We start from the raw sequence: 23,214 nt of genomic DNA, 5'->3' as shown, positions 1-23,214 counted from the left end.
GTACTACTATAACTGCATTGTAAAGGTCATGCTATGTAATTCTCTGCAATATATTAACACGCCAACATTTGCTAAGTTAATTTCGTTAATTTCGTTCCTAAACAAGTCGTATCTGTGTTATAGGGGCTTGGCGAAGGGCCGTTCGGCCTATTGCAAATGAAATATCTATCTACATCCATGTAAAATACCTTTGCAGTGTTTGGATAGCGTTTCCCACGGTAGAAAGTGTGCGGGGTGATACTCGATCACCCACTAATCTGACCTATAACTTTGCCGCGTGACTCAAACGTGCCGATTATATACAGCCGACATCGAAACTTCAAAACAAGCTTTGTATCAATGCAACCGTGTGAAAATGCAGCAACTAAGACTGCGCAATTTAAAACGTATATCATTTATCATTCGAGTTTTATGGGAAAATCATGTCTGACCTGACCCAGTAAAAAAAGTGTCAAAGGTTTTGTAAACGATATCTTAAGACGTGAAAGATGAATATATGCATCGTCCCACTCTATATGAAATACAAGAATATTGTCGTCATATCTTTTTCAGTTGTGTCTAAGCCACATAGACCTTCTTCAGGTCTAATTTCCTATTGTCTAATTTTCTATTGTCTAATTTCCTATGTTTCTATGGAATGAGTAATTAAACGAAATTCTTTACAGCAATTATATCGTTCCCACCAAGAAAAGTATACTTGCATATGACAATAACCCCCAAAATGGAGAGACAACTTGTGAAAGTGAGGATAACGGAGTTAAATTCAATTCTGGTCACTCCCGTTTTCTTTCCCCTCCTCTGGTACTTTTTCTTAACAGAACGCGGTTAAGGCAGTCATCTTTTTTTTTTCTTGATCACCCACCTATCGTATACCTAATAATCTAAGAAGCAAACCAAACTGTCGGAACATCACTCCGCTCTATCGGTCGGGTCTGAATATAACATCTGAGAAGACACGTGCGCCTTAATTAGAGTTATCTTTCCTAGAAACAGTTATATCATTCATACTGTTAAGGAAATATGAAAGCGCCCTCTCTGATAAACATTTTACATCGATTTGACACAAGTCAAAAGCAGAGTCTATCCGAATATCCATAGAATTGAAGGAAATGGACAAACGATGTTCTTTCTGATCGGCGAACCTTAAGAATAGGTTGTTTCATTTTTGGTGGCTTTGTCGAAGGCTTGCATTTTTTTAACGTTTCATTACCGCCTCCAACAGCTTGAAAAACAATTATTGCTCTTATTTTTAGGGAAAATCCATAATGAAGGCCGACAAAAATGTAAGAGTTTAACGAAAAAAAAATCCGGCTCGAAAGAAAATTCCAAATGCTGGTCCCCTTCTGTTCCGCACCCACCTCGAAAATGAAATGGCGGCCATATCTTCTGGTATGAAGATTTTGGTCACTTAATGCGTGATATCACTAGCTAAATTTATAATTTCTTTAACGTTTTCCTTTACAGTGTGTGTGTGTGTGTGTGTGTGTGTGCGTGCGTTCGCGCGGGCGCTTCGGTATGCATTCGCGTAATATAATTTTTAATTATAAATCGTGGATTACATTCACTGCGAATTAACCATCAGTTTCATACTTTCAAGCATTATAACAAAGTATTTGAATTTTACTCGTCTCACATCCAATTTGCTACAATTCATCGCCCATCCCGATTCAAATCATGAAATAATTCTGAGCTTGCTAAGGGTTTGTTAATATTCAACGACTCTTAAGACCACACAAATTATAACAGTGAGCGCAAAGGTTGATCTTTGTTTACATACAAGATCTGAGACGAAGAAAGCTGGCATTATACGATTTCAAGAAACGTTTTAGTTGAATATGCCTTCTTTGTGTAGAGAAACTGGGATCCCGCAGGGAGGAATAAAAAGCAATAAGGACATATTGAACTTTTTGAGCATCCTTTGCAAATATGACGTTTTCTTGTGTAAAATACTCGTTTTACTTCAGCCTGGAGCCTTGTAATCAAAACGGTATTAACGAAACTTTCCTAAGAGTTCGTTCTACTCAAAATTCTGATTGTTAGGAAATCTTAATTTCTACTTGTCATCCATCATAGTGTCTTCTTTGAAGTTACTACCGTATATATTCTCTTTCAAGTGTAACTCAATTGCAAATATTATGGATTAAAACCCTCCTCCCGATCATGCACGTGAAAATCAGAGTTTAACAGGCATTGGGAAAAAACGCCATGAAAAAGGACGACATAGATTCATCGCTACACACACACTCACACTGAAAGCACGCGGTTCATGTTCTGTTGTCTTGATTTTAGTGGTATAACAATAACAGTAAATACGGTACAGCTTTGTTGTTTCATTGAATAAAGGGACCTTTGGTCCAAAACGCCCACTCGTCCTCCGTCACATGTCAAAAAATGAAAGAAGACTGTTATCGTCCTGCTGTGTAATGTTAAACCATATGGAGAAACACGGAAATAGTCCGGGAATCAGCACTGCCTTGGTGGCTTTACTTATCTGGTACCATCAGGGGGGTTCAAATCTTTTAACAGAAACACAGCTATAAATCACTGTTCTTGCTCGCACGCTCTTCATTCTTTCTTCCTTGAGCGATTATAAAATCGAGAGCTATTAATAATCAAAACAATTACACACACAAAATCAATTATTATTATTATTTACACCCTTTGGAAAAGTTGTAAACGAGAATAAGATCTCACCGTTAGTTACGTCTTTGAAGGAATATGCATGTATTTTGCACGTGCAGTCATGATTCTAGCTGATTTGCTCATCACTGCAAACAAGTAGCCTAGTGGTTAGAGCGTCCGCTTCGGATACGGGAGGTCGCGGGTTCGAACCCCGGCAGAGTAATGCCAAAGACATAAAAATTGTACTAACAACTGCCTCGCTAGGAGCTCAGCATTAAGAGGTTAGTGTTATGACTGGTCGGCTTGGTGGTCAGGATAATGTGACTGGGTAGGACATCATACTACATGTCTGCTTCATGATGCCATAGTCCCTGTAAACTGCCACACTGCATATATCGTGGCGATATGAATGATTTAAAAAAAAAAGCTACGTTAAAATTCCAAATCACACACACACTCATAATTTCGAAATATTAGAGGATGTTTGTTTTCGTTTATATGGCGTGATAGGTTCGCCATGATAAAAATAAAACCTCCAGATTTATGAAAAGACATGTAAAATCAAGTCTATAAAATAAATATTAAAACAGAAATAAGTTCTTGTCCCTCTCAGTTTTGAAAATAAGAAAGTGCAAAAATTCTTGCACACAGGGGTATTATTCGTAGCAATGTCTTTCGTGATATTTTGGTGATATTTTGAAACAGACTATATCGTGTAAATCCCAAGTTTGGTTTTGGATGTTTTACGGCACAGGAACATTATTTAGTGCCAAGGCAATTGGACTACAGTGCCGTTCCCATGGTCAAACCATGGTAGCTGACCCACGCTGGTCTGATGGTAACATTCGAACCCGCACCCTTTCTGTCTTGAGCCCCACACGCTAACCACTAGCACACCTTGTCTCTGTAAAGTGCCAATTCAATAAACGTCCACTCTTTCATGTATCCAGATATTCAAGAGTCATTATTTGTCCTGTTACAACGACTTTACCATTATCGATCACATGCTATATATATATATATATATATATATATATATATATATATATATATATATATATATATATATATATATATATATATACATACGTGAAATGTAATGGCGCGTCATAATTGAATACACGAATCATGTATTTTAATACTCGATTTTATTTGGAATTGTAAAAGTGGACATTGTATAATGTTACATGCAACACCAACACATCATTTCACCATATAAAAATAACAATTCTGACAAGCACCATAAAATGACCAATCACCGCTGTGTACTTCAACGGATACAATCTGAAAACTCAACATACGAAATGGAACTGTCAGCACAATCAATGTGATTAATTTAAATTGAGACTATCGACATATGACATTAAAATTTCAACAACCGCCGTGTAATTCATAAGATACAATCTAAAATATATACACTGGACATCCAATTTTCAACCCGCGCTGTGTAACTCAACATATGAAATCTAAATATTCAACATATGAACATAAACTCTTTGAACCAATACGTAAATTAGGAATTTTCGAAGTATCACATCGAAATTTCAACCAACGTCGTGTAATTCAAACGACACGATCTAAAACCTCGACATAGAAAATATAACTTTCAACCGCTACTGTTTAATTCAACAGAAACAATCTAAAATCTCGACTTAGAAAATGGAACTTTAAGGACAAGCATTTTTGATACAAAACGTGAAATTGGAATTTTGGACACATGATATTAAAATTTCTGATTAGACCATTTTTTCTCCGCTACGGTGCCTTATAACCGTCACACGATGAAGGTAATTAAAGACCGAGATTTGGCCGCCAAGACTCAGCCCAAACTTTCGTTTCTCTAGTTGAGTTTTTCCGGGATCTGATTGCTGGTTTGGTTTTTAATACTTGCTAGATTTTTCTTGACTCGGTTCCGCGTGACAAAAGCATCTCTAACCCAACCCCCAACCCCCAAAATAGAGAAATTAGTTTACATTTACAAGCACCCGCTGACGGAGATTAATGTAATGACCATGGGCTGAAGTATCAAAGACTCTGATACTATGTTCAGTCTTTCGCTTTTATCAGTTTTGCTTTGATGAATATGGTACATGTGAAAGAATTATTAATTATGTTTCACTAACAAATCATAGAAGTTATAATTGTTAATTTCCAAGGACTGGCAATATGGCAGAAAATCCCGGCAACCGAGCTTTACTTTGGTATCCTATTTTCGGGGTACATGTTCTGTGAAACGTATTGAAAAGTTATTGCGAAGTTTCCGGAATATGCTGTTGTTTGCTTAGCTGGTTCTTGTATTATATTCGTATGCTGCTGTCATGAGTAATTTATATAAAATACATAATCATGAAGAGAAACTTCTATATGTAGTCTCTGTATTACGATGGTCGGCATTTTTTAATAGCATGAGAGTTTCGTATTTGGAATTTCTACACTTCCACATTTAAAGTTTTTCTATCCAGTGAGAGTAGGGTACTGAGAAGTAAGTAATTTGCATGTTCTAGTGATTATGTGGTTACAATACAGTTGTATAGATGTATGCAATTCATGTTTTGATGCGACAATAGCGGTCTTTTGCATCAATTGCATAACCCGCGTCTATATGAACTGAATCAATTATTGGAGAATTAAATTATTAACATATAGTATAATTTACATAAATTTGAGTTCATAAGATTTTTTTTGTATGCAAAAGTCCTGCAATACTCAAATACTTATGGTTAGGTATTTATGTATTTACAATGTTAACATTTTATACCATGCAAACTCCATTGTTTACAATGCAGTGTACGGCATACCTACAAGACACTGATTGGTTACATGGTGTGTTGTTTTGTTCCTGCAGGAATTGGTTAAATTGCGTCATGTGGTGTACTGGGAAGGTTATAAATAGGGGTGTCCTGTTATTGTTGGCAGACAACTGACGAGTACAGTGGGCGCCATAATTCAAAGGTTATGCAAAGCAAAGTATCATTTTACTACACTACAGTATTAAATAAACAAGAATGCCAGATTTATTTCAAAATAGTTTGCAACAGTTGTTTTCCAACACACCTGACATTCCCCATATCCAGTTCAGAAAACTATTTGTACATGATGACTATAGCACTTATTTTGTTTATTTATTTATTTAACAATTCATTAAATATTGTTAAATTATTCATGGTGATAATATAACCCCTCTCTATCCCCACACTTTTGACCTTTTCTCCCTTCCTATATGCAAGTACATATAAGACCCTTAGGGGCCGAGAGGGTTCTTACAATAACCCCATTCTTTTTTCTCTGAAAAACAGGGCGTGAAAATGAAACTTCTGAATCCCCAAGAAAACATTTCATTTTCCAGGGATCGTTCTGCCACTAACAAGGGCAGCCCAGTATTATCACGAGATCACAAAATATAATTATGGATGAATTTTTACCTGGTGAACCGACCAGACAAGATGTTCCTTTCCTCATATGTGTTATTTCCTTGAAGGGTCGCAATGCTGTGACAGTATAAGTGTTATCAATAGTAGACAAGATGTCCACCTTCACATGATATATGTGACATGGATTCAATAACCAAGTTATTATCATTCCGCAGAATGTATTGCCGTTTCCTCATATGCATCAGAACAAAATATGTCTGGATCTAATTATGGAATTAAAATTACTAATGCTAATCTTGACTGAATGTTTGTATTCCAAACAACAAGCACAGACAAACTAGCTTGGTGAGCTGCAGTGGCTCAGTGTATGGGGTGCCGGATTCGTGACCACAAGGGTGTCCCCGGGCAAGGCACTTTATATCAATTGGCCAGGTTCTACATAACTTTCATGTGATGCTGTGCAGTAATAACCAAAACCAATCCAATCTCTCTCTCTCTCTCTCTCTCTCTCTCTCTCTCTCTCTCTCTCTGCACGCGGGTGCCAATTAAAGTGTAAAAGTAAGTTTCTAATTTTTGTTAACTGACCATGTATTGATGTGGTGATGAGGACTTTCATGCAATATATACTATTAAATCAATAACAACCCCCCCCCCTCCAGCCACCACCCCTCTCCACTTTCTGGAACTTTTGATAACTGCGGAGACTTTCGTATTTGTAATATCTGATGTGGACATGTGGCGGACAGGTCTTTGATTGAACGACATTTTATCTGTCTAGCGGGATTGCATTATAGCAGAGATCGGCGACGCGTCAGGTAAATGTGTTATGCGTATCACGTGATACACAAAAGTGAAAATTTAGGACAAACAATGACAGCGGCTGATAATAAAGAACACACGGTACCAATTATACGGAAGAACTGTGAACCAGTCTAGAAATGGGTGGACAAATAATAGAATATTTACGGGTTTAGTGGTCGATAATTGGTTAATAATGAAAATTATAATTATAGTAAAAATATCTTTTGAGAGCGTTTCCTATATTTAATTTTAAAAAAATATAGACAAATTTCTACTGATGCTATTTTAGTATTTTTATAGGCTTGACTCAGGAGTGCTCAATAATGAAAGTAGCACCTGATTCATTTGGTGCAGAATCAGTAACATGTGTTTCATGCACATGTAGATAAACAAAATGCCGCGGCTCATATGGTGTTCTCCTCACATAAGCTTGCACCAAGGTTAGATGTGCATGGAGAATTAATTATAGCTCTCATCATCAGCACCCAGAAATTTTAAGTTATTTAATTTTGAATATGATAGTGTTTCAATATGTTTACTATTGGAGCTGAATTAGTACCGTGAGTCCTAAAGCATGTGTAAGGAAATACAAAACAATGGTATGGAACTGCACTTTTATTGCTGTATATTATCTGTATGTATGTAACTGGTCTATTCTAAACTATGCAATAAAGTTACTCAGTTCAATAAGTCTTAAGTGTGTTTTCTTATTTCTGTTGTATATTCGTGTGTGTGTGTGTGTGTGTGTGTGTGTGTGTAAACGGGAAGACTGTCAATTTTTAGAATCAATGGCAGTGAAATATACTGATAATGTCGGTTGTTTTTAGTGTCTCAGATATACAACTTTAAGTGTCAAATCAATTAAAAACAACTTTTGGTTCAAAACCAACCATGTTTCAGCGCATTAATGCTTTAATTTCATGTAAAAGAAATAAATATGTAAATTATCAAAATTGTGCAGTGTTTGTATCATGTCATTATGTCCTTTCCAATTCGTGTTCCTTGTCATACATACCTGGAAATATTTGCAATGTAACATCTGATAACCAGGCATTATTTGCAATTAAATAATTATCAGAATAAATTATTTAAATGAATTGCATTTGTTGTTTTTGCATTCGTGCAACATTAATACCAACCGTTTGTATTTTGCCTCACAATCACAACTTTACAAAACGAAAATGTTAGTAGACGGGGATAGTAGTGTCTCGAGCTAGCCCAGTATTATGTTTCACACACAATGAAAAAATAACACATCTCCCATTCAGTGTCTGCAAACATGTTAATCCGCTACAATGGTCCTACAGTAATTGAAGTGGGATTTTTTCGCAAGGTCTGAACGGTTATGTGTGCTGCAAGTAAATAAAAATAATTTGCATCAATTAAATTTCTTAAACTATTTTTAGTATCTACTGTTTATGATATGGTGCGTCTAATGAGTAAAGATGTTTATTTTGTCTTCATCATCTTTGTTACTGTTTCTAAAGATCAAATTACACTCTGTGTGTGTGTGTGTGTGTGTGTGTGTGTGTGTGTGTGTTTAAACACTTGTAGCTGGTACATACCAAGCCATTTAAGTAAAAAATTAATATTTGTTGATGTGTCCTCGTACTATTTATTTCTAACCTATACATCACACACACACACACACACACACACACACACACACACACACACACACACTCATACACCACCACCAAAACAAGAGTACATAGCGCAAAATTAAATAAATGTTACTTATCTATTTGAAATATACAAGATTTGTGTCATCTCGTTTTTCGATCTTTTATTTTCTTTCTTTCTTTTTGCAAGCTCAGCCTGTGAATCACCTTAATGACAAAATGTATTTAGTCACAGCACCGTAAATTCTCTCCCCAGTTTGTCTGTGCAATTTTGCATGCATCAGTAAGTTTCAAAAGGAATACATCTATAAATACAATTCGCGAGACAGGCAACATCTGAAAACATGATCTCAAAATAAGTTTGTTCTAAGCAACCCGGTGGTACCGATAAATTCGCTGGACAGCAAATTATGATACTATCAGATTATCTTGTCCGGCAAAGATATGAAATACTCCAAAGCTAATACATCTTGACATTTATAAATCGATTTGCAACATTAAGGGTGATTTGGCATACCTCGACAGTGACGGTGACAGAGGCTTATCATTGCTTCATCGAAATGTAGTTTCAAAGAATAGCATCCACCCTACATTTATTTCAGTTTCGAACAATTAGAGACGCAATTAGGATATGTTCCCTCCAGCCAAAAAATATTTAACCAACGGTTTTGCCACCCTGAACAAAACAGTTTTGAATATCAGCTGGAAAGTTTCTTTCGGCTCCTGAATAATAATAATAATAATAATAATAATAATAATAATAATAATTGTAACTGCCCTCCATTTCTAACACGTATCTTTTAAACTTATAGATGAAGAATGAAAAACGCTTTTAAGGTTCAACATTAATTTTTTATTCCCAAAAGTTTGAATCATCCATTTTAATGATTAAGACTTGAAGATAGGTTCCAAAATTGATTAGTAACGGTAACGTGTATTTGTATATCCAATCGGCAATCTTCAAAAATCCAATCAAAAATCATAAAAAATCCAATCGTAAATCATCAATAATCCAATCGAAAATCATCAATAATCCAATTGTCAATCATCAATAATCGAACGTCAATCAGCGATAATCCAATTATCAATCATCAATAATCCAATCGTCATCATCAATAATAAAATCGTCAATCATCAATAATCGAACGTCAGTCATCGATAATCCAGTCGTCAATCATCAATAATCCAATAGTCAATCATCAATAATCCAATCGTCAATCATCGATAATCGAACGATATTTGCATATAATACTTTTACTATTGATTGAAAAGAAACTTAAAAGACGTTCGTTGTAAAATTTATTCTGCATTTAATCTGTAATGCGTGTCTAATAATAATAATAATAATAATAATAATGATAATAATGATAATAATAATCATCATCATTATAATGGTCATCTCCATCATCATCAGCAGCAGCAACTTCATTATTATCATCATCATCTCATGGTACTCAAGGAGCTCTTCCATATGTTCCTGGTGTGCATATATTTATTTTTAAACTGTAGTTAGTTCAAGAAGGCAGTAACTCATTGATTTTTTGCTGAATTAAATATACCCTTGTCCTGTCTCTAATTATTCGAAGCTGAAATAAATGTGGAGTGAATCTTCTTCTTTCCAACTCTTTTGTGACAAGCCTTTTGACATCGTCATAACTGAGATATTCCTAATGAACCTTGACGCTGCACACTAATTTCAAAATGCCAGTTCACCTGTTGGCGTTTCTGCTTTGTCGTAATTACACCGGACAAGATAATCAAATATAATTTTCCAATATTCCTTTGAAAGAAGCTAATTTTGATTACACGCTTTTTTTAAGAAGTGGCCTTCTCGCGAATTTTCTTTCTGGATATATTCTTATTTATAAATATTGTTCATGTTACATTACATCGACAAATACAGATTTACCAAGACTAAATTCATTTGCGAATAAATTTTCGTTGCTTTCTTTCAACTGAATTTGCAAAGCAGGTAAAGCATGGATATATTCACGTGGGATGCCCTATGGATCGGGTACACAATCATATGACCTGGTATATATCAGCTACAAGTGTTTATGCAGACACACATACATACACACGCACACGCACACCAACACAAACTGGAATTGGAATTGCAGAAACAGTAAGAAAGATGCATCAGCATTGGCACTTTTCTAAGATTGTTCATCTTTTCCTTTTCTTATTTATTCGTGACAGGCTGGTGTACTATCCTATTATTACAACACACCGGTAACTTTGCCTCGATCTGAGAATCCTGTGTTGGTTGGCGCACAATTATACATCGGACGTTTTTGAAACACCATTCTGCTCTTTAGGGTTACTTTTCATTTTGAAGGTAAAAAATGTAACTCCAAAATATTCAAAAATCTATTACTACAGGAAATAAAATATATCCCAAAATGCTCCAATGTATATTTAAAAAAGCAATGTAGTAAAGATAACTTTTTTTTCCATTTTAATCACGGACAGAGTTATATTTTACATCAATCACCTGATAAGCTATACCATTTTGTGTGCGATCCATTTTTGTGGCATGGCTGCACCGGATCAGCGGGGTTTGTATATGACATTGGAACAGTTGGGAATTTTCTAATTCGGCAGATTACTTGAGATATTAGCAGGCACACTAAGTCCATGAACTTGTGAATGTCATAACAGCGGCCTTACCTGAAGTGTGTGTGTGTGTGTGTGTGTGTGAATTGGATTGGATTTTTAACGCAGCTTTAACAATTCTTCAGCCATATCGCTACAATGTCTGCAGTGTGGCAGTTCATAGTGATGTCTAGCACTGGGGCATCATGCCACAGACAGGTAGCATGATGTCCCACCTGCGGGAGGTCGTGGGTTAGATCCCTGGCCGAGTCATACCAAAGATTTATTAAAAAAACTGGTACTAACAGCTGCCTCGCTTGGTGCACAGCATTAAGGGGTTAGTGTCAGGACTGGTGTCAGGATAATGTGGCATGATGCCCTAGTGCAGTTGCTGTTGTAGGTGTTACAGGTTTTAACGCCATTTTTCAGCACAGGATAGGCTATACATGGCGGCCAGTATTAATGGTGGAGGAAGAACCCGGGAAAACCCCGGAAAGAACCACTGACCCACGAGAAGCTACTGGCAAGCTTTCTCACATACCCACATTAGCCGAATCCGAGACTCGAACCCACGCAGACAGAGGTGAGATGGCAGTGATGCGTAACGGAGAGCGCTTTAGACCACTCGGCCACTCGATGCCCCTGCCCCAGTGCTAGACATCACTATAAACTGCCACACTGCAGACATCGTAGCGATATGACTGAATATTTTTTAAAGCTATGTTAAAAATCCAAATCACACACGCACACACACACACACACACACACACATATATATATATATATATATATATATATATATATATATATATATATATATATATATATATATATATATATATATATATATATATATGTGTGTGTGTGTGTGTGTGTGTGTGTGTGTGTGTGTGTGTGTGTGTTTTAACTGAATTAATTTTCCTGACATGTTGCATGTCAGTCATCATACACCTTTTTTCATGCAAGTTAGTATGCATCGTGTCGACAGGGTGATTGCAGAATTTTGCTTAAACACCAGCATTTCCGTTGCAGATTTTGAGGAAGACATAATCTGTAGTTAATATCATTAACTTAACAAACGTAAACGGGAGGGAAATATTTTATAGATGTGTGGGTGTCAATCATGCTTTCACAGTAATTTTGTATTTCCCAAAATCTAAACCATGTATCGGATCAATGTTAAGGTATTCTCACATATAAACTTTGATTATATTTTATTACTTTAAGAGACAATGTACGGATAAAGACAGAATCAAGAAGTAGGGAATAAATGTCAGTATGTCTGCACTTACGGTAATTTATCTGTTAGATACGAACGAGAGTTGATTCTGTCTCGGTGTCATGTGTGTGCAATAGACACTTTATATCAACGTTTATAAAAGTTAATAAACTATTTGAAATTAATATTTTCGCGTTTCCTCCATGTTTTCTTATTTGTATTCTTCATGTATTAAGTGACCGTAGTTTCAACATCATCCATCCAGAAATATTGATAATTGGAATCAGTTGCTTGTAGAGGAGAATGGACTCCATGTCCCCCAAACCATCATTACAATAATTGCTAATGACATTGATGGAGATCAAATTTTCTTGTTGCCATATCAGAACTGCCCGAACAGGTACAATTGAAAACTTGGATACCAGGGTGAGCCCTGGGTTAAAAGGTGTAGTTTTGCTTTTAATTATAAAATATATGACCATGGGAAGAGTAAAGCGCAAAATATAATCACATCAGATCTCCAAAATAAGAAAATAATATCTTGGTTTGTGGTTTGTTGGTCACAAAAGCTTGGCGCTGGGTCTGGCTTCATTCATAATCGTAATGGCGCACGTGGCGTTTCGGGTCATGTCAAAGGGCACGAAAGGGAAGGCTTATTGGCTCCTCGCGCACAAAATGTCTCTGTTTGAAAACCATCCCGCATGCGTTGGGGTGGAGAATGCTAAATAAAACATTTATTGATGGTAATCAAATTTCGTTCATTTATACCCCTGGGGACTAATATTCCAATTAATAGCCCTGATGAATTCGGATCGCATTCACGAAAACGTGTGTTTATCAGGCACCGCATATCTACTGAAATCAGAGAGGGGTTTAATGTCCTTAATATGTTTCAAATACATCCCATGATGGGGGAGTAATTGCTGATTTTTGATATGCAAGGTAGATCAATCCATGCCTTTAGTCAACAAATTCGAACCGACGTGTGAAGAAAGGGACAGGAAGATCCCTATCTCGTCCTATCTGCCAAAAACGGGTCAACTCAACGGAAATACGTATACTGAAAATAACAGAGTCAGCAAAATCATTGATTATAGCTGTGATTAAAAATGTTTCCAAAAGCAGTTTAATATATTCATGTGTTAAGTACATTACCTATCCATCTTCAAACACAGCACTCTTTCACTCTTACAGTTTAATTTTAATGTATAATTTACGAGCATGATAATTAACTAGTAATTTCAATGTCTGATTTACGAGTATGATAATTAACGAAACATTTCGACGTCTAATGTACAAGCATGACAAGAGTCAAATATAAACTCTTTTCTTTGTTATTCCATAAATACACTCGACATGTACAATATATACTACAGACGGTTTAAAAACTTAACGTTTTTTTTCCCTCAACCCTATCTCCTCTCGACCCGTTTGTACTGGATGAGTGAACCCTGTAAAGAAACGATTAGGTGGATACCTGCTAATTACTTCAATCAACGTATATATACATCTTTAGTACGTGATTATAATCCTTTGTATTGGTAACATAAATCTAAAAGTATGTAGAAAGTCTCACATTAAAAAAAGTAGACATATTTCAGCTGGAAATATCATGCAGAAAAAACTCAGCCTCTTTTTTCAAAAACTTTCTTGAAAACAATTAAGCTTGTTGCCATCAACTCCAAACAATAACATTACCGCTGATGTACACATTTTAAACAATCTGTTAAATTGTCGCCCCCCCCCCCCCGCCGCCAACAACAAAAAATCCACTGATGCAACAACCTATAAGAATATAAGAAAATTATATTCTTAATTAAAAAAAGTTCGAATTCGTTATATTACTTGTTTTTAATGTATGAAATATAATTCTTTGTCATAAAGAAAATTAATCATCTTAAAAATAACTTTTATTTTTTCTCGAAGACGACGCTGTTTTATGTTCTACCTTGATACAAGCTAAACTTTTATTTGTCCTTTCTTTATTTCATCCATCATTCCATCCACATACCCATGGAAGATGTGGGGGTGTCCTGGTTGTCTAGGGGTGGGGTTCTTCTTATAGACTTTAACGAATTATGAGAAGTTCCCCTGGTCCTTATTCAGAAGGTTAATTCTGGACACTATATTATTTATTGACTAAATATATTTATGGCTACGAGCCCCCAGTCAGCTATGCCGACAGTTAAATTAAAAGAAATACAAAGATGAAATTTAAACAATAACAATTTAATAAATGAAATTTAAAAGAATTTAAAGTAATCAATGTCTCTCTTTCACCCAATGATCCCTTTGATCATCATTTGAGTTCACAGTGTGAGGAGATTTTTCCCTTCTTGAGTGCTACTCATCTAAATCTCTTCGTTCCCTTGTCTTTCTCTCCTTTCGTGATCTCCACTTCCGCTTCCTCTTCTATAATCCTTGTTCCTTGCCGTTATCTTGACTTCCGGTTCCTCTTCTAGTATCCGGAACCCTTGACGATATTCCTTGAGGTCACCCGAAATTCACTCGGTATCTCTCACCGTCACCCGAAATTCTCTGAACTTCTCTCGTCCCCCGAAATTCTCTGAAATTCTTTCGTCCCCCGAAAGCTTCCTGTTGAAAGGTATAATGCATTAGCATAGGGTTATAAAAATCTTCCCTCACACTACGTCACTGAACTGAACCATCAGTTTAAGGCGGGACATTTGGGTCGCGCATGCGCACACATCGAAATTCCCATACACTTCCGCCGCTTACAAAAATGGCGCCATAACACAATCACACAAAGGATTCAAATATCTACATACTGAGCCCTATCAGTATACACATACAAAATATTTTAAATACGATTGTACTAAAATATTACTACGATTAGTAATATGACTATCTATATATTTATATATATTTATATATATTTCCTACACAAGCGTACCAAATCCACAATATTCACATTCAAATGGTGATAAACGGCAATCCGTTACTCAATGGCAAAATCTATCATTACGTAAACAAATTTCTTGTCTACCAAAATATAACTACGCAAAGAATTACAATATTAATTCTTATAGCGGCTAGCGAGCAATACAATTCTTCACAAATACAAATCGTCCTTTCAAAAGGGCGTAAACGTAATAATCCACGAAATAATATGCACACATATTACTAGCGAAAGAAGAGAACATTTTCGCCTCACAAAATAAGGTGTACATAGTAACATTATGAATAATGATGCAACGAATCAACATCGTAATCAATCGTAAACAAAAGTACTAGCTAAAGTCATGAAAAAAATGCAAAATATTAAGGTCATAATTAACTATTCATACTTCAATACAAGTAAAATGTATACATACGACAAATTCTCTTCAATTAACAGCAGTCGTATCAAGCAGAATCAACGTAACATCAAACTTACCTGATCGAAGCTATTTCATGAATTTCCTAAATTCCGCCAATTTTTACGAATGGCTAACGGAGTGTGTGTCACTGCGACTCTTAAACACCAACTGACGAATTTCAGGCTTGTACAAGTCTTATGTCAATTTCTCGAATCAAGTCCCACCTACAACGCATCCCGATTGGATGGCGACGGACTCTGGTCATTTGATCGAACTGTCAATCATAAAAATGTCAGTCTGTGTGTCCCCATGTACGGTCCAGCCTACCATTGTCGGCTTCCGGCTCTTTGAAGTTGTCTACGTCACGTGTTCCCATGTACAAAGATTCCCGCCAGATTTCCACTCAAGAGCTCAAACAAAGACTGGGTTACGTAAGAGGATTAGCCAACTTAGGCACTTGGAAAAACAAAGCTTACCTGGCTCCACTTACAGACTTATAAATACATGTATAATACAAGGGGTTGGGGTAAAACATCACATCCCCCCACGCTTGAGAATAAAATCAGGATTTTATTCACTCAAACTAAAAAAGCAAAAGTGTTACACGATATAAAGAACAAAATCAGCAAAATGAACTAAATGCTAAACTGAGTATGAACACGAAAATATAACAAATGATCTATATCATTTCGGCGCTTCTACTCATGAAATCTGCGCCTACGTTTTCAGATCCTTTCACGTATCTGATCTGCATCTGGTACTGCTGTAAAAACAGCGACCATCGCATCAATCGACCATTGGACAACTTTGCCTGCGTCAGATAGGCGAGTGGTTGGTGGTCGGTCTCCAATATGAACTTACGTCCATATAGGTATCGCTCGAACCGTGATATGCCGAACACGATTCCGAGACATTCCCTCTCCGATACTGAGTAATTTTTCTCGGCAGCAGACAACTTCCGGCTGCCGTATGCGACAGGAAAAAGCGTCTTGTCATGCTCCTGGAGCAGTACTGCTCCTAGTCCCGTGTCGCATGCATCGGTGCGCAGAACGAATTCTTTATCCAAGTCCGGTAGACGAACAACTGCGTCGGATGTAAGTCTATCCTTTAGCGTTTGGAATGCGTGCTCACACGCATCTGTCCAAACGAACTTACTCGGGGTCCGTTTCTTGGTTAGGTCAGACAACGGGCCCGCAATCGCGCTGAAATTAGCGACATACCTCCGGTAATATCCGGCCAGTCCCAGGAATGACCTCACTTCCGTTTTCGTGGTGGGGCGCGCGGCGTTTCTCAACTGCTCCACCTTCGACTTCTCTGGAGACAGCGTGCCTTGGCTCAGGGTATGTCCTAAATAGTCTAATGTCCTGAAACCAAGGTGACATTTGGAAGGGCGGGCTGTCAAGCCCTCCTGACGTAGCCGCTCCAAAACGTCAGCTAACAGAGCGAGGTGTTCACCCCATGTCTCTGTAGCTAACAAGAGGTCATCCATGAAGTTGTGGACACCCCTATCGCGCAAGGGCTCCAACAACTTCCGCATCATTCTGGTAAAGACGCTGGGCGCGTTTTGTACCCCGAACGGCATCACCAACCATTGGTATGTCCCGTCGGGAGTAGCAAAAGCAAGCTTCGGTCGGTCTTCTTTCCTTACCGGAATTTGCCAATACCCCTTGGACAAATCCAGTTTGGAAAAATATTTCGCTTTCGAGACCGAAGCGAAGATATGTTCGGGGTCAGGTAGCATTTCAACTTGAAATTCTGTCACCTGATTCAGCTTCCGGTAGTCGACGCAGAACCGATGGGTGCCGTCCTTCTTCTGCACTAAGACTACTGGTGAGCTGTACGGAGAGTCGGCAGGTTCGATTACTCCCAGAGCAATCATCTGCTCGATTTCTTCCCTTACAACTTGTCGTTTCGCGTGGGGCAAGGGGTAGGGTTTACGCTGAACTGGTCGGTCGTCCACCATCTTTAACCCGAACTCGACAAGCGTCGTCCTCCCGGGTTTTTCTGTTAGCACGTCGGAATATCCGGCCAGCAAGGTCTCTATCTCGTTCCGCTGCCCTTCAGTTAACATGGGGTCACACTCCACGTCCGACGGAGTCTCGGCCCTCGTTAATGGACAGCTCGGGACAGTGTTAGCACCTTCCGTATCGCCTTCGATATCCTCGGTGACTATCGCTGCGACAACAAAATCGCTGGCGGTCTCCCTTTCCCGGTACCTCTTGAGCAAATTGGCATGGTACAATTTCTCTTTCGTCGGTAGCTGTATCCGGTAGGTTTGACCTCCGACCTTCTTGGTGACGACGTATGGACCCCTCCAGGAAACTTGCAACTTGTTGTGTTCCTGGGGCAACAACAACAACACTTTGTCCCCTACTTCAAACTGACGTGGTTTTGCGCGCTTATTGTAATTTTTCGCCTGTTGCGCCTTAGCTCGTTTGAGGTTTTCTTGCGCGAGAGAACAAACCTCTTCCAGTTTGTTGCGCAAGTCCGCGACGTATTGGTAGGTAGTGCGTACTTCCTCTACAGCGTGGTCGTCTGTCCACAGCTGTCTCAGTACGGCGATTGGGCCGCGTACGGTTCTCCCGTACAAGAGTTCAAAGGGAGAGAACCCCAAACTCGCTTGCGGTACTTCCCGGTATGCAAAAAGCATGGCCGGAATATACCGGTCCCAATCCTTGGGGCGGCCTTCGCACAATTTCTTGAGCGTGTTTTTCAAGGTCCCATTAAACCGTTCGACCAATCCGTTACATTGGGGGTGATACGGTGTAGTCGTGAGGTGTTTAATCGACATGAGGCGATTCACCTCCGCCATCACACGACTCATAAATTGTGTCCCTTGATCGGTCAAGATCTCGTCGGGCACTCCGACTCTTGACCAGATCGCAAACAGAGCTTCCGCGACGGTTTCCGTGTCAATGTTACGCAACGCAACGGCCTCCGGATAGCGTGTAGCATAATCGACAACCGTTAAAATATATCGATTTCCGTGCGCAGACGCGGGTTTTATCGGTCCGATTAAATCCATGGCAACACGTCTAAATGGTTCATCGATAAGGGGCGTACTCCCCAAAGGGATGGGTCGCTGATCCGTTTTCGGTGCCATTCTCTGGCATTTGTCACAGGAGAGACAGAACCGTTTTACGTCTCCCTGGACCCCTGGCCAGTAAAACTCTTTTACAAGACGGTCACGCGTCTTAGCAATTCCCATGTGTCCACCCATGAGACTCTCGTGTGCAAGTTTCAGTACTTCGCAACGCTTTTCCTTTGGCACGACGACTTGCTTGAAGTGTTCGTTGTGTTTCCTGGCGTGGCGATACAAGATTCCCTTCTTGTAGACAAACTTCACCGCGCCGTTCGGAGTTTCCCTTTCTGTTCCCGCTTCTGCGTGTTTGTGCAACTGCGCCAGAGTTGCGTCCTCCTGTTGCAGCTTCCTTAACTCCGCTGGAATAACATTACTAACCGGTGTCGATGTAACTTGGATTGGCTTTTGTTTCGGCTGTCGACTCATGGCCCTGGTTTCAACAGCACTCACTGGCATAGGTGTGCAGGTTTCGGGGTTCGGCTGGGGTAACACATAACGGCAACCCAATATGACGTCATGTGATAGCCCCTCCAAGCAAGCAGCTTCAATTTTCCCCTTCACGTATGGTGAATCGAGGTCAATGACAGCTACTGGTAATGAGTCACGCGCGCAGTTCGCGTACTGAACTTCTATTACCTCCCCTGTATAGTCCTCCGGCTTGACATATTTCTTGTCGACAAGCGCGGGGACGCTGCACCCAGTGTCATACAAGATGGTGGCGCCTTCACCATTGACAGTTGCGGCCGCAAGGTTGGCTGGGTTGCGACTCGCTTCCGGCACACCTTCCTTCTTAGCTACGACATTCACCTGGGTCTGCCTGCCCTTGGGACAGTCCCTGGCAAAATGCCCCAGGCGCTTGCAATTAAAACATGTCGGCGGCCCTCGCCGACTTGCAAGTCCTGGTTTCGTGGGTGAGGCCTGTCCAGGTCGATAGGTGGCAGCCCTACCTGTAGGTGCCCCTCCGACCTTCCCGTCGCCCTGACGGTTACGGACAGCCGGCTCAACCTCCCCCATACGACGCGACTCAGAGGGTCGGGGTCGGTCAGCAACCCCGGAACCTCCACTCTTCGAGTGCGCCTGCTCGTATCGCTCCGCCATGTTAGCGATCTCTTCGAGCGTCCGGTGTTCTCTTTCTGCTAAGAAAACTGTCAACTCGCGACGGTAAGTACCCAGGACATGTTCCTTGAGTATTACCTCGCGTAGCCCTTCGTACGTGCGTTCGACTTCGGCCATTTTCATCCACTTCTCAAATAAACCTCGAACACGGTTGTGGAATTGAGAGTGGGTCTCTGTTACCTTTTTCACCGAGTCCCGGAAAAGTTTCCGGTAAGTCTCGGCGGTCAGCCGATAATGGCAGAGAAGCGCCTTCTTGAGGGCAGTGTAGTCATCAGCCTCTTCTGCAGTTAAGCCGTGGTAGACTTCCCGAGCTGCACCTTGCAAAAAGGCTGAGACATTAATGGCCCAGTGCTGTTCAGGGACCTGATGAGCGCGTGCGAGTTTCTCAAACTGGACGAGAAAATCGTCAATAGCCTCCTCCCTATCATTGAAGCGTGACATGTTGATCTGGACTATCCGGTGGTCGATGGAAGGTCGGCCGGTTGTTCCAGAGCTTGTACTGGCGTCGTCCCGTCCGTTGGTCCTAGCTTCAACTCTGACCTTTTCCATCTCCAGAGTGTGAGCGAGTCTGGCTAGCTCCAGCTCTTTCTGGGCGTCTCGGTCCGCTGCTATCTTGGCTAACTCTTGGTCCGCTGCTATCTTGGCTAACTCTTGGTCCGCTGCTATCTTGGCTAACTCTTGGTCCGCTGCTATCTTGGCTAGTTCTCTCTGGGCTTCTCTTTCCGCTGCTTTTTCGGCCTTCCATTCCTTGATCCTTTCTTCTATAAAGGTTGCCAGGCGATCTCCCTCGTATCCAAGATCTTCCGACCCCATGGCGCGGTATTCCTTTATCATTTGTCGTTCGGTAGCCATTATACTAATGTAAAGTGATACCTTGTCTCAAAATTCAAACAATATACAGATATTTGTAATACCAGTTTAAATACTTACCTGTCGACAACAACTAGTTTCGTTCAGGTAAGATATTTGTTCGATATCTGCTTCACACGTACTGCTATGAATGGAAGATCTACAAAGCCTGCACATATGACAATAAAAATACGAGATGAGAAAATCACAAAATTTCAAATACAAAGAATGGAAAATATCTCACACTGTTCACTAATACTTCTACCAATAACTTTAAGTCCCAAAATAATATATATGTCTAATTCATATCCCGGACGAAGCGCCCACTGTGGGGGTGTCCTGGTTGTCTAGGGGTGGGGTTCTTCTTATAGACTTTAACGAATTATGAGAAGTTCCCCTGGTCCTTATTCAGAAGGTTAATTCTGGACACTATATTATTTATTGACTAAATATATTTATGGCTACGAGCCCCCAGTCAGCTATGCCGACAGTTAAATTAAAAGAAATACAAAGATGAAATTTAAACAATAACAATTTAATAAATGAAATTTAAAAGAATTTAAAGTAATCAATGTCTCTCTTTCACCCAATGATCCCTTTGATCATCATTTGAGTTCACAGTGTGAGGAGATTTTTCCCTTCTTGAGTGCTACTCATCTAAATCTCTTCGTTCCCTTGTCTTTCTCTCCTTTCGTGATCTCCACTTCCGCTTCCTCTTCTATAATCCTTGTTCCTTGCCGTTATCTTGACTTCCGGTTCCTCTTCTAGTATCCGGAACCCTTGACGATATTCCTTGAGGTCACCCGAAATTCACTCGGTATCTCTCACCGTCACCCGAAATTCTCTGAACTTCTCTCGTCCCCCGAAATTCTCTGAAATTCTTTCGTCCCCCGAAAGCTTCCTGTTGAAAGGTATAATGCATTAGCATAGGGTTATAAAAATCTTCCCTCACACTACGTCACTGAACTGAACCATCAGTTTAAGGCGGGACATTTGGGTCGCGCATGCGCACACATCGAAATTCCCATACACTTCCGCCGCTTACAAAAATGGCGCCATAACACAATCACACAAAGGATTCAAATATCTACATACTGAGCCCTATCAGTATACACATACAAAATATTTTAAATACGATTGTACTAAAATATTACTACGATTAGTAATATGACTATCTATATATTTATATATATTTATATATATTTCCTACACAAGCGTACCAAATCCACAATATTCACATTCAAATGGTGATAAACGGCAATCCGTTACTCAATGGCAAAATCTATCATTACGTAAACAAATTTCTTGTCTACCAAAATATAACTACGCAAAGAATTACAATATTAATTCTTATAGCGGCTAGCGAGCAATACAATTCTTCACAAATACAAATCGTCCTTTCAAAAGGGCGTAAACGTAATAATCCACGAAATAATATGCACACATATTACTAGCGAAAGAAGAGAACATTTTCGCCTCACAAAATAAGGTGTACATAGTAACATTATGAATAATGATGCAACGAATCAACATCGTAATCAATCGTAAACAAAAGTACTAGCTAAAGTCATGAAAAAAATGCAAAATATTAAGGTCATAATTAACTATTCATACTTCAATACAAGTAAAATGTATACATACGACAAATTCTCTTCAATTAACAGCAGTCGTATCAAGCAGAATCAACGTAACATCAAACTTACCTGATCGAAGCTATTTCATGAATTTCCTAAATTCCGCCAATTTTTACGAATGGCTAACGGAGTGTGTGTCACTGCGACTCTTAAACACCAACTGACGAATTTCAGGCTTGTACAAGTCTTATGTCAATTTCTCGAATCAAGTCCCACCTACAACGCATCCCGATTGGATGGCGACGGACTCTGGTCATTTGATCGAACTGTCAATCATAAAAATGTCAGTCTGTGTGTCCCCATGTACGGTCCAGCCTACCATTGTCGGCTTCCGGCTCTTTGAAGTTGTCTACGTCACGTGTTCCCATGTACAAAGATTCCCGCCAGATTTCCACTCAAGAGCTCAAACAAAGACTGGGTTACGTAAGAGGATTAGCCAACTTAGGCACTTGGAAAAACAAAGCTTACCTGGCTCCACTTACAGACTTATAAATACATGTATAATACAAGGGGTTGGGGTAAAACATCACAGAAGAGCTATTATGAATTATTCATTGAAATCAAGTGACACAAGCATAAGAAAATCTTTGAACACGCTCATAGTGACACAAGCATAAGAAAACCTTTGAACTCGCTCATAGTGACAAAAGCATAAGAAAACTTTTGAACACGCTCATAGTGACACAAGCATATACTACTAAGAAAACCTTTGAACACGCTCATAGTGACACAAGCATAAGAAAACCTTTGAACACGCTCATAGTGACACAAGCATAAGAAAACCTTTGAACACCCTCATAGTGACATAAGCATAAGAAAACCTTTGAAAACGCTCACAGTGACACAAGCATATACTACAAAGAAAACCTTTGAACACGCTCATAGTGACACAAGCATAAGAAAACCTTGAACACGCTCATAGTGACACAAGCATAAGAAAACCTTGAACACGCTCATAGTGACACAAGCATAAGAAAACCTTT

At 39.3% G+C, this 23,214-nt stretch overlaps 1 protein-coding gene across 1 annotated transcript; it reads right to left on the bottom strand.

The window, feature by feature from the left end:
- Window positions 1–14,443: 14,443 nt before the first annotated feature.
- On the bottom strand, window positions 14,444–22,757 carry LOC149771929 (uncharacterized). Its single transcript, XM_089948078.1, has 4 exons — window positions 22,301–22,757; window positions 19,169–21,498; window positions 15,628–18,991; window positions 14,444–14,825 (listed from the first exon to the last, which is right to left on the bottom strand). Exons 2-3 carry the CDS (start codon window positions 20,598–20,600, stop codon window positions 16,230–16,232), a joined length of 4,194 nt encoding a protein of 1,397 aa, XP_089804204.1. The 5' UTR covers window positions 20,601–21,498; window positions 22,301–22,757; the 3' UTR covers window positions 14,444–14,825; window positions 15,628–16,229.
- Between the last annotated feature and the right edge of the window lie 457 nt (window positions 22,758–23,214).

This window comes from Sinohyriopsis cumingii, unplaced genomic scaffold (genome assembly GCF_028554795.1).
Source record: "Sinohyriopsis cumingii isolate HCF-2022 unplaced genomic scaffold, ASM2855479v2 utg001565l, whole genome shotgun sequence".
In the NCBI taxonomy this organism is placed as follows: Eukaryota; Metazoa; Mollusca; class Bivalvia; order Unionida; family Unionidae; genus Sinohyriopsis; species Sinohyriopsis cumingii.
This window is presented reverse-complemented; position numbering and strand designations above follow the sequence as displayed.

Bases quoted from the DNA above. Each gene is read 5' to 3' on its own strand.
- LOC149771929 (XM_089948078.1), bottom strand. From the start codon at position 20,600: ATGGCTACCGAACGACAAATGATAAAGGAATACCGCGCCATGGGGTCG. The intron at 18,992-19,168 runs GCTTGGAGGGGC...ATGTTATTCCAG, and splicing joins GGGGAAAATTGAAGCTGCTT to CGGAGTTAAGGAAGCTGCAA.